The sequence below is a fragment of the Lutra lutra genome, chromosome 2, assembly GCF_902655055.1.
Source record: "Lutra lutra chromosome 2, mLutLut1.2, whole genome shotgun sequence".
NCBI classification, from domain to species: domain Eukaryota; kingdom Metazoa; phylum Chordata; class Mammalia; order Carnivora; family Mustelidae; genus Lutra; species Lutra lutra.
In genome coordinates, this window is record NC_062279.1 from 204,848,549 (window position 1) to 204,859,690 (window position 11,142).

Consider the following 11,142-nt stretch of genomic DNA (forward strand, 5'->3'; position numbering starts at 1 on the left):
TACATTCCTGCAGGCGCCCCACGGTCTTAGGAGAACGCGACAGGTTAGAGCAAGGCGGACCGGCAGCACAGAATAAAGGCTGTCCCGCTACCACAGCTCTCTGGAGGCAAGAGGGGGACACTGCAGCGACCGGCGGCGGCGGCGGCGGCGGCTGGCAAGGCCTGGACCCCAGGGTCAGGTCTCTCTGCCTGCGGAGCTAACAGGCATGCGCAATCCGAGCCCCAGAGTTGCTAAGGCCCCAAGGAAGATAGAAGCTCTGGATAAGACGAAAGCCAATCAGAGGGCTCGAAGACGAATCGGCCAGCCAATCCGGATTCGAGATTGCATCAGCTGCTCCGCGTTCTAATCGCTCGACCAGTATCCAATCGGAGAGCGGGCTGCTTTGGGCGGACTTTTCAAAACAGCAAAAGCAAAACAAATGGGGACCTTTAAAAGGTGCACTGCGACCAGAAACTATCTCCTTCCGCCTCCCCAACCTACCGGTCCCTTTCCTTCCCCGTCCCTGGATCAGTCGCAGAAAGCCGACTTCTAGCTCTCCACCCTCCGCCCAGGATCGAGAGGGAGAGGCGGCTCGACCAGGCCCAGGGTGGGGGGAAGAGGGCGCAAACCCGGCCGCGGACCCTGGCCCAGGGCGGGACTCTTTTTCAAAGGCTTCTGCGGCAGCCGCGGATCCCTCCGCGGGGAGTCACGTGCCCCGCCCCTTTGGGGGCGTCGAAAACTCAAAACAAAAACACGGGATCAGCTCTGGCCTCCGCGGTGGAGGCAGCGGTGCCCACCGGGGACTGGGCTCGCGGGGTCGGCGCTGCGCCCCAGCTGGAGGGTGGGCGCCCGCGAAGCAGGATGAAGCGCGGGCTGTGAGGCGGCGGCGGCGGCAGGGGCTGGGGGAAGGGTCCGATGCGGGTCCGGGGGCAGCGCTGAGGCGGCGGGTCCCCGGCCTCCGGAGACAGGTTCGGACGCCCCCGCTGCGGCCCGCGGTCGCCGGACCGCGACGCCGCGGGCTGGTGGAGGCGCGGCTCCGGCGCGGTGAGTGGGCTCGCGGGGACCGCGGGGTTCCTTTGTTCGCGGTGGGGACTGGGCCGGGGGTGGTGTCGGCGTCCCCCCTCGTCAGCCCGGGGGCGACTCCAGCCCTGCCTCAGCGGGCGGTGGGCTCTGGACGCGGAGGGATGCTGGCGGGAGGGGCGCAGTCGGCGAGGCCGAAGGCAGTTCTTTGGTCGCACCCCCCCATTTTATCACGGGGGTCGCTGGGGTGGTGCTTCCTCGATTGACAGCCCCGGGGCTCGGCGCGGTGGAGGCGCCTGGGCGCCCGCGGACGGACGGTGTCGTCCGGGCACGGGCGGACCGCACTGTCGGGTCCCGCCGCCCTCCCGCTCTCGGACCGCGCTCTCGCCCCTCGGGTGGGTCCGGGGCGGGTGGATCCGGGGTAGGCTCCGCCGCGGCGGCTGCGGACGGCTCGGGGGCTGGACGCTGGCGAGAGGGGCTCCCGGAGCGGGGCTCCCCGGGCGAGGCGGGGCTCGGCAGTCTCCTCCCTCCGCTTCTTTGTTCGGTCGCGAGACTTTCTCTCCCCGCCTCCGCATTGTGCGAAGCGCCGACCCCGGGGGCTTTCTCTGGGGAGAAGCCCTTCCCCCCCCCCCCCCCCCCCCCCCCCGCGGCCTCCGGTGGGGCGGCCGCCCGGACGCCGCGGCCCGGGGCGGCTTCCTGTTTGCGAGGCGGCCGGGAGGCCGGGGCTGGCCGGTCTGACCCGGCGCTGGCCGGCGGCCGGGCCGCGGCCCCTCCCCCTGCCACACCTCCCCGGAGGCGGGGGAAGCCTGCGCTGGGGCTCGGGAGGACGTGACGGATCCCCTCGCCCCCTGCTCCCCGGGGTGTGCCAGGCGCCTCCCGCCCGAGGTACCGGCGCTGGCTCCTTCCTGCCCCCACCCCCCCCTCCTCTGGTGCCCCCCTAACCGCGCGGTGTCTTCGCTGCAGATGAAGGACCTGGGGGCAGAGTACTCGGCGGGTCGAGAAGGGGTGCAGCTCTTCGGATTGCTAAGCCTCTATCTGGAGCAGGAGCAGAGATTCCAACCTCGGGAGAAAGGGCTGAGCTTGATCGAGGCTACCCCGGAGGTAAGCGCACGGAAGGGTTCCTTTCTCAGGCACCTGACCGGGCTCGGAGAAGGACGGCTCCCCCTGCCCGCGCCCCCCGGTTGATTTAAGGTTAAAGGCCGCAGAGTTTCTTAAGACCAAAATTTGTCTTCTGGAATACGAAGCTGCACCTTACAGGGTTATGCAAGAACGAGAGTGCCATGAACTCCAGAGAAGTGTTTCCTCTGCCCGCAGCCTGCCCCTTCTGGGTGGGAGACTCCCCGGGAATGGAGTACTTCGTTTGTGGGTCTCCCCTCTGCCCCTGAGATACTCCACAGTAGGCTCTTAGACTTTTTATTTAATAAAACATACGATCTCTATTATAGGGGAATTATTTCTGTTATAGTTCTCTGGAAGTGTGACAACAGTTCACTTTATGTTGGATTGCTGAGGCATTTATGCGCGCGCGCGCGCTCTCTCTCTCTCTCTCTATTGTGCTGTGTATTCTTAAAAAGCCACGATATAGATGTGTGTGTTGTATTTGAAAAAGTGTATCATTAGTTATATGATACCACTCTTTCCTCCCATAGTCTTGAAGGTTAAGAAAAAAAAATGACTTTATTTGATTCTAATTGTGTGCATTTATCCATCTAGTTCTAGGAAAGTCATAACTTTGGTTCTTGGTTTTAATTGCAGGATGATAACACTTTGTGTCCAAGATTGAGAAATGCCAAAGTAGAAGATTTAAGGAGTTTAACCAACTTTTTTGGATCTTGCACTGAAACTTTTGTCCTGGCTGTCAATATTTTAGATAGATTCTTGGCTCTTATGAAGGTATCGAATCCCTTTTGTATATGCATCTTTATCTTCCTAAGCCTAGTGCTCAGCACAGTGCCTAGCATACGAGTGTTCGATAAACGTTTGACAAGTGAATGTAATTATGTCACTACATAGAAACATTTTTAATTGGAATTAGGACCTTCAGTGCCAGAGTGAGGGAATACAGAATTAACTGTGTTGTATTTTATGTTTTGCTGTTACCGTTGATGCACCTTCTCTTTGATAATGTGACAAAACGGAGACCGCTGTTTTTAGGTATTACTTAACATACCTACGCAGTCCTTAGAATGAGGTTTTTGTATTTTTATATCCCATCATGTTTCTCTTGGAGATGCATTGTTTCTAATACTGGAACATGACAAATGGAAGTATAAGGGTATATTAAAGGTGACCTACTGCCTTCCCTGCGAGAAGTCTTTTCAAAGCAGGGAGCCATAGTCTTATTAACCAGCAACTGTTAGAAAAATGTGGTGATTCTTGGGCCAATAGGATTGCTGTCAGCTGCTGGGTCAGTTTTCAGGACACTGAAAAGAAAAGGGCAGCCATCTGTCCACGGCAGCTTTACATATGCTCTGCACAACTGATGCAATATTTCTCTTGGGCAGATTTGCACTGAAATGTGGGCTGATACTTAAATAGAGAAGATAAAAAGATAAGTCACATGTGTTATGTTTATAGCCAAAGAAGTTATATTGTCTTGGTGTTGAAAGGCTTAATTTATTTTGGGTGAGACTACTATTACGAATTTCATATTTGAAATACAAAGTATGAGTCAGTGTTAGAAACCTACCTTCTGGGTTGCTGGGTGGCTCAGTTGGTTAAGTGTTTGCCTTTGGCTCAGGTACTGACCTCAGGGTCCTGGGATAGGGCTCCTTGCTCATCAGGGAGTCTGCTGCTCCCTCTGCTCTCCCCCTGCTTGTGCTGGCTCTATGTATCTCTCTCAAATAAATAAGAAATCTTTTCTAAAAAATTTTTTTTAAAGATTTTATTTACTTATTTGAGAGAGAGATCACGAGCAGGGGGAGGAGCAGAGGGAGAAACAGAGCCCTTGCTGAGCCGGGAGCCCTATGCAGGGCTCCATCCCAGGACCCTCAGATCATGACCTTAGCTGAAGGCAGAGGACTTTAAGCAATTGAGGCACCCAAGGCTCCCATATAAGAAATCTTCAAAAAAAAAAAAAGAAGCTACCTTTTGAATTTGCATTTAAGTTACTTAATTTAAATGCTTAAAATGCCTTTTTAAAATGGGAAGTTAACTCGGTTTAAAATGTAAAGATGATTCAGTATAATTGTGAGTAAGAGGAAGTACTTGAAGCAGCTAGATAGTGTTCTCTCTTAAGAGTTAAGGACATCATTATAATACTCTTGGGGCCTGGTTTGCTAAATCAGAGTGATGGTTGTTAGAAGCAGCCTTCTTTTTTGTTTTTCAGGTGAAACCTAAGCATTTGTCTTGCATTGGAGTCTGTTGTTTTTTGCTGGCTGCTAGGATAATTGAAGAAGAATGCAATGTTCCGTCCACTCACGATGTAATCCGGATTAGTCAGTGTAAATGTACTGCTTCTGACATCAAACGGATGGAAAAAATAATTTCAGAAAAATTGCACTATGAATTGGAAGCAACTACTGCCTTAAACTTTTTGCACTTGTACCATACTATTGTCCTGTGTCATACATCAGAAAGGTCAGTGGGATGACAAATAAAAATTTTGTACTTGGTGTTGCCGTAGCTAACAGTTACGGTGCCAGTGAAATTTATATTTTTGCTCTTCTAAATTTTCAACTTGGACTTTCAACAGCAAATTCTTGAAGTCATTTAAATCTTTGGAGGTTTAATAAATAAATATCTTGTCTTGTCTTTTCATTGTACAGGAAAGAAATCCTGAGTCTGGATAAACTGGAAGCTCATCTGAAAGCTTGCCACTGCCGACTCACCTTCTCAAAAGCAAAAGTACGTTGATTTCTTCACTGCATTTGTTTCGCTGTTTCTATTCTGAATTAAAAAAAACAAAAAAACAACAATTTTTTTTTCTTTTTTATTTTTTTAGCCATCTGTGTTAGCTTTGTGCCTTCTCAATTTGGAAGTAGAAACGTTGAAGTCCATCGAATTACTGGAAATTCTTCTCGTTGTTAAAAAACATTCTAAGGTAAGTTATCTTTAGTTCTTGTTCCTGAAAGCAGATTTCTCTCCTGATGTTTTGTTTTCTTTTCCCTTCTGATGATTTAAACATTAAGTAATACTTTATGGGGCTCTTAACTTTTGTACTTCTTCTTGTCTCTCAAGTGTTGAGGTTGTCAAAATGTAGCTTTGTCGCAGACAGTGTGAAGCTGCGGGGGAACCTGAGTACTTAGCGTCGCTTCTTTCTGTGTTCAGAAGTTGTCCTCCTCTGGCATTCTCGCCAGTGGGTGACGTAGTGGTCCACATTGCTCCATGCGCGTTGTTCTAAAATACATAGTAGTTAGTAGACTTAGTAAATACACTAATGGCAGGCCGTTAACATCTGTAGGGCTGAATTGTCATCCCACTAGTGGCATTACCAAAATAACTTAGCCATATTTTTCCTTTTAAACCTCTTAGTTTGGCCCTCCTGAGAAGTTTTGCAGTCAGGGGTGTTAGCGCTAATAGGGAGTGCTTTGGCTTTTGTTAGGACAGACTCAAGCACTGGGACTGTGAGTCCAGTTGGACCGATAGAATCTTCAACAATGATAGGTTGTGTAGCAAAGGCTCACGGTCAGGAAGCTGGAGGACTCATAGGATTTGGGAAACATTTAAATGTAGGCTTAGAGTGAGAATGTCTAGGGGATAGTCAGCAGCAGGAATAAGGATATCCAGCTCAAATAGTTTTGGAAGCCAAGCATGGAAATGAGTCAGGGAGTCACAGATGACCAAGATTTGAACCTAATGATGGGAAGAATATTGATGCCATTGAGGGAAGTTTGGGAGAAATGAATTTGTGATCAAAGAAGCATGGTTTTGGGGCGCCTGGGTGGCTCAGTGGGTTAGGCCTCTGCCTTCGGCTCAGGTCATGGTCTCAGGGTCCTGGGATCGAGCCCCGCGTCGGGCTCTCTGCTCAGTGGGGTGCCTGCTTCCCCTCCCCTCTCTGCCTACTTGTGTGATCTCTGTCAAATAACTAAAAATAAAATCTTTAAAAAAAAAAAAAAGCGTGGTTTTAGGTACTTGCAGGCCTTTCAGATAGGTAGGTATTTAGCAGATACTTGGCAGCCTAGAATAAAAACTCAGGATAAATTATAGTTGGAGATTGAGATTTGAAATTTCTCATGAAGAAATAATAGTAGAAACCGTAAGAAACTTGTGGGAGTTTTTGCTTAGGGGTCAGCTGAATCTCTGGGTTTTCACTATTGGTGATTTCCCCCTTAGGAGGCGAGGGAAGGAGGGTCTATGAGACAAGCGCACTGTCAGGTTGGAAGAAGGTTTTCGAGAAGTATTGCTGCTCAAGAGTATGGAATTTCAGTGAGCGACCAGCATAGAAAGAATCGAAGGAGGCTGTTAGATGCGGCAGCAGGAGGTGTCTGTAGAACGAGAAGCGAGTCAGCCAGCCTGTAGGGGTCAAGATGTGGCTGGATTAGGTGCTGATGGAGACCAAGATGATATAACGTTTTCTGTTGATGATGAAAGTATTCATGAAGCACTTTCTTTTAAGCAAATAACTTGTGGTTTTCATTTAAATTTTCAATTTATTCATAATTTAGACCTTTAGTAATGTCTGGAAATACCTTTTTTTGAAAGATTTTGCTTATTTGACGTAGAGTGGACAAGCAAGGGGAGCTGCAGGCAGAGGCAGAGGGAGAAGCAGGCTCCCCACCGAGCAGGAAGCCCATCGCAGGCCTTGACCTCAGGACCCTGGGATCATCACCTGAGCTGAAAATAGATGCTTAACTAACTGAGCCACCCAGATGCCCCTATCTGGAAATACCTTGAGTTGAAAATGTATTCATTGAAATAAGTTGGGGCAGTCCTCAGTGGGGGAGGAACTGTGCTCTTTGGGGGAAATGCCTTTTCTGTCATGTTGCTAACTTTTCCATTAGCTTATGTCTGGTGTCCTAATGTAAATGCATATTTTCAGCAATCACACAGTGCTGTGTTATAGAAACCTAAATTATGTGAAATTCCTTTCACTGAGACTGTTAAAGAACATACTTAATAGGTTGATTAAACAACCTAATGTTCTTGGGTCAATGTATTTCCTTAAAATAGGCAAAGATTTTTATTAGGGTCTATGTAAATTATTTATACCTATATTGCTCTTCCCTTGAACCATTGGTTACCAGATTTTGTGGATTAGAATCGCTTGGAGCTTTAAAAAGTCTTGGCGTCCAGGTTACATTCCACGTCGGATAGGAACACCTGCTGGTGGGCGCCACGCGTCGGTTTATTGTAGGTGTTACAGGGTGATTCTAAGGTAGCAAACCTCTTCCTTAAAATATTTTTTTCCAGGTTAATGACGCCGAGTTCATTTATTGGAGGGAGTTAGTTTCTAAATGCCTCGCCGAATATTCTTCCCCTGAGTGTTGCAAACCAGACCTAAAGAAACTGGTTTGGGTCGTTTCGAGGCGCACAGCCCAGAACCTCCACAACAGCTACTATAGTGTCCCTGAACTGCCAACGATACCTGAGGGCGGGTGTTTTGATGAAAGTGAAAGGTAAGCAGGTTCCTTGACTAATTAGACTTCCCTGTAGTAAATAATGCTGATTTTATACTCAAAATGGAACCTAGGAGTATTACAGGGTTTTAGAGAAAGCCCCCACTCCAATAGCATCATTTCTTCAGGTGAGAAAAGAGCTAGAGGTAAAGTAGGTGGCGATTTAGAAGTATACCCTCCCGCCCCCCCCTTTTTCTTTATTAAAAAAAAAAAAACCAGGATGCTCTGTTACTACGTCCCCAGGAATTGTAACTGGAAGTTTGCCCCTTTTGCCCCTTCACCTGTTCTCATCCCCTGCCTCTGGCAACCACCGGGCTATGAGGTGTGGTTTCTGTGTTTCTCATTTTTCGATTCCACACATAAGCGAGAGCGTACGGTGCTTTGTCTTCCTCTGTCTGACTGACTTCATTCCTTTCCTTTTTGAAAACTGGTTGTCTCCCCTCTCCCTTGCTCGTTGAAATAGAGTTCAGTCTAAAAACAAACGAAACCTGAAGTGGCACTCGGGACTTCTCAGGGCTAGCAGGGGTTCCTCACGTGGTGCTGTGAGAAGAGGGTGTGGGTCAGACGGCCAGAGATGAAGGGAACCACCACGGCCACCACGGACTTCCCGGGATACTTTGACCATTTGGTCAAGTGCCACTGTCTCATTCAGTTAATTTTTGTTCATAAAATGAATAATTTTATTTGTTTATTTTATGCTCTAGTGATAAAGAACAAGAAGCTTTCATTTTTATAGCTGTTGGTTTCTTGGTTTGAGCGTAGCAGGGATATAGTTACTAATGCAAGAAGGACCTCAAAACTGTGGTGGGAGACGCGTTGTCCTTTGTTTCCACTTACTGCATTTGAACTGCTTAGAATTGTATAGTTGCTGATATTTATTAATTGATACAAGAATAATAGTTTGGCAGATAGTAATTTGTCTCAGCCTCTTAAAATATGTGTTTTCTAAGGAGATTATAATAGATTACAGTTGATTTTAGGGAATCCCTATAAGTTAAATTTTGTCTCCGTAAGGCTTAAATTTTGAATATAAAAATCCTGAAACTGTAGGTACTTGTTCAGTAGTTTTATTTGGCTTTTAAAGTCTTTAAATATTTTCTAAATGGAATCATCTTTGTCTTTTTTCCCCCCTTCAGTGAGGACTCCGGTGAAGATATGAGCTGTGAAGACAGTCTGAGCAGCTCTCCTTCCAGTGATCAAGAGTGCACTTTCTTTTTCAACTTCAAAGTGGCACAGACACTGTGCTTTCCATCTTAGAAACCCAGTTGTTCTGTGTGAGAATTTAGTGTGTGTGCAGATTTCAAAGCAATAAATGGGGGAGTAGGTAGTTTTCTGGTCCGTCCCCCTTTTAGACAGGAATCGCTTAGACTGGGATACCTACCTTCTATTTATTATTCAGATCAGATCTGGCCTATTTTCATATTTAATCCTAAGCCATCAAATGGGTTAGTGCCTCTTAAACGATTAACAATGTTTTACACATTGGCACTTTATTTTTCTCATCGATCTTTAGCTGTTTAGGGGAGGAGGGAAGGTGCTGATACCTTCAATTTGTTACTTTTCAAGAAGATTTTTAAAGATGAATAGTGTAGCTTATCTTAAAACGTTTTATAAAGCCTTCATCTGTCCTTATTTAAACAGATTGGGAGTGTACGAGTACTTCCTTCGCAGGGACTGTGGATGACCCCTGAATGGTTTATCATAGATCTCCCCTACTCTCTGGTCTCCGAACAGAGAATATACTCTCCAGTGTCATACACATTTTGTTGTTTTGTTACTCTTTAAATGATCACTTACTCGCTTATGCAGACTCTATAAACTTAGGAATTATAATACTGACATTCCTGTGAATTTTAGTATGTAATGTGTTAATTGAAGTTTCTGCTGAAGCAGAAATACTTGACAGGCTACGGTTGTTAGATAGTTGCATTTTTAATGCCTAAGTATTGTCAGACTATAGTATTATTTTAATGTTATTAAAACAATCCATAATCTGTTAGTTATGCATGCACCTGTATGAAAGCAGTGCAGGAAGTTGAAGAGAACTAGGTAACTGTGGAATTGATAAATGTTGATCTAGTAACATTTTACTTCTTTTTCTTACATTCAAAAAGTCTGCATGATTATGTTATTCCTTTGTAATTCACATTTCAAAAATAATGGTATGAGTGTATGGGTGCCAAGACTGAACATGAAGGTTTAAAAAAAAAAAAAAAAGTGTTTGTAGTATTCTAGTTTTAAGCATATCTTTGTGGTGGTACAGCCATAAGAATAGGGATTTACAAACTCTGTACACATGAGATTTTGTACAGAGAATTTTTTTAACTTTATAAATTGTATATGAAAATGTAAATCTTAAAAAATGTACATAAAAATACTGTATTTTTTTACCCTGTGTGTGTGTGGTAGTCTAGTCTCCTTGCATGTAAATATAATTTATTGTGTATTCTGTATTATAAATCATACATTGATGACTTTTTTAATGGTAAGTCTTCATTCATTGGATGTTTTCTGAAGTGGGTCTTTTTGAAGTAATGATAGATTACAACTTAAAATAAAAATGTTAATGAATTCTACTCTTTGTTTGCAGTTGTATCTTAATATCTTGGTTCAAAAGAAAAAGTGCTTGCTGTGTTTGCATGGGAAGGCTTGGAGTGAGGCTGGAGTGCCTCCAAGATAAGCTCTCTCTCTGGTTACCAGAAGACCTCTAGGTAGTGTTTCTTCATCACAGTTTGGCCCTCAGCCTTGGAGATCCTGAAAGCAGATCTGTCACTTGAGAATTGACCTCTCCCTGGGGTGGACTCATGCGAAACAAAAGAGTGATGTGTTGACCTGAAGGCCTATTAATTTATAGTGAAATGCAGCAGGTATCAAGTACAGCAGGATTCTCAGGTTGGAAGATCAGTACGATTTCTTTCTGCAGACGGGCCATGCTCTAATCAGAAGGTTGCTTGGCAAGTAAACGCCAGAGTGCTACGACTGACCCTGCTAGCCTCTGGCTCTTTGAACCTCTCTTCCCAAGACTTAGGCTTGCTTCGCAAGTCATGGTGGGGTTTATTTGGACAAGGGGGTATATGTTCCACCTCTGGTTTGATTTTGTAGACCTTTGTTTTCTCTAGTTGGTTGGAAAGTCATCTACTGAATGAGGTTTTCGTGTAATACTAATACCTCCTCTCTCAGTGATACAGCCATGTTTTCCTAACTCTCCCAGTGGAGACTCTTGGCTTGAGGATGACCCTTCCCTTTTTATTAAGCCATGAGGGTGGATAGTAGACAGTATATTCTGCTTTCAGATTTTGTTCTGTTGAGATGTGAAAGTTATTTGTGGCTTTCCAAATCTTAAAGCCCTCTTCAGTTCTCCAGGATTTTGATTGCTTTTCTTTTCTTTTTTTAAAGATTTTATTTATTTGACAGATCACAAGTAGGCAGAGAGGAGGGTGGCGGTGGGGGGGGATGCAGGCTCCCTGCTGAGCAGAGAGCCTGATGTGGGACTCGATCCCAGGACCCTGAGACCATGACCTGGGCCGAAGGCAGAGGCTTTAACCCACTGAGCCACCCAGGCGCCCCTTTGATTGCTTTTCTTAAT

The 11,142-nt window shown here is 46.1% G+C and overlaps 1 protein-coding gene across 1 annotated transcript; it reads left to right on the plus strand.

Annotated features, from left to right (window-relative positions):
* The first annotated feature begins 887 nt into the window (after positions 1-887).
* On the plus strand, positions 888-10,132 carry CCNG2 (cyclin G2). Its single transcript, XM_047719613.1, has 8 exons — positions 888-1,023; positions 1,963-2,100; positions 2,755-2,892; positions 4,328-4,578; positions 4,767-4,845; positions 4,943-5,041; positions 7,351-7,556; positions 8,693-10,132. Exons 2-8 carry the CDS (start codon positions 1,963-1,965, stop codon positions 8,811-8,813), a joined length of 1,032 nt encoding a protein of 343 aa, XP_047575569.1. The 5' UTR covers positions 888-1,023; the 3' UTR covers positions 8,814-10,132.
* Positions 10,133-11,142: the final 1,010 nt, after the last annotated feature.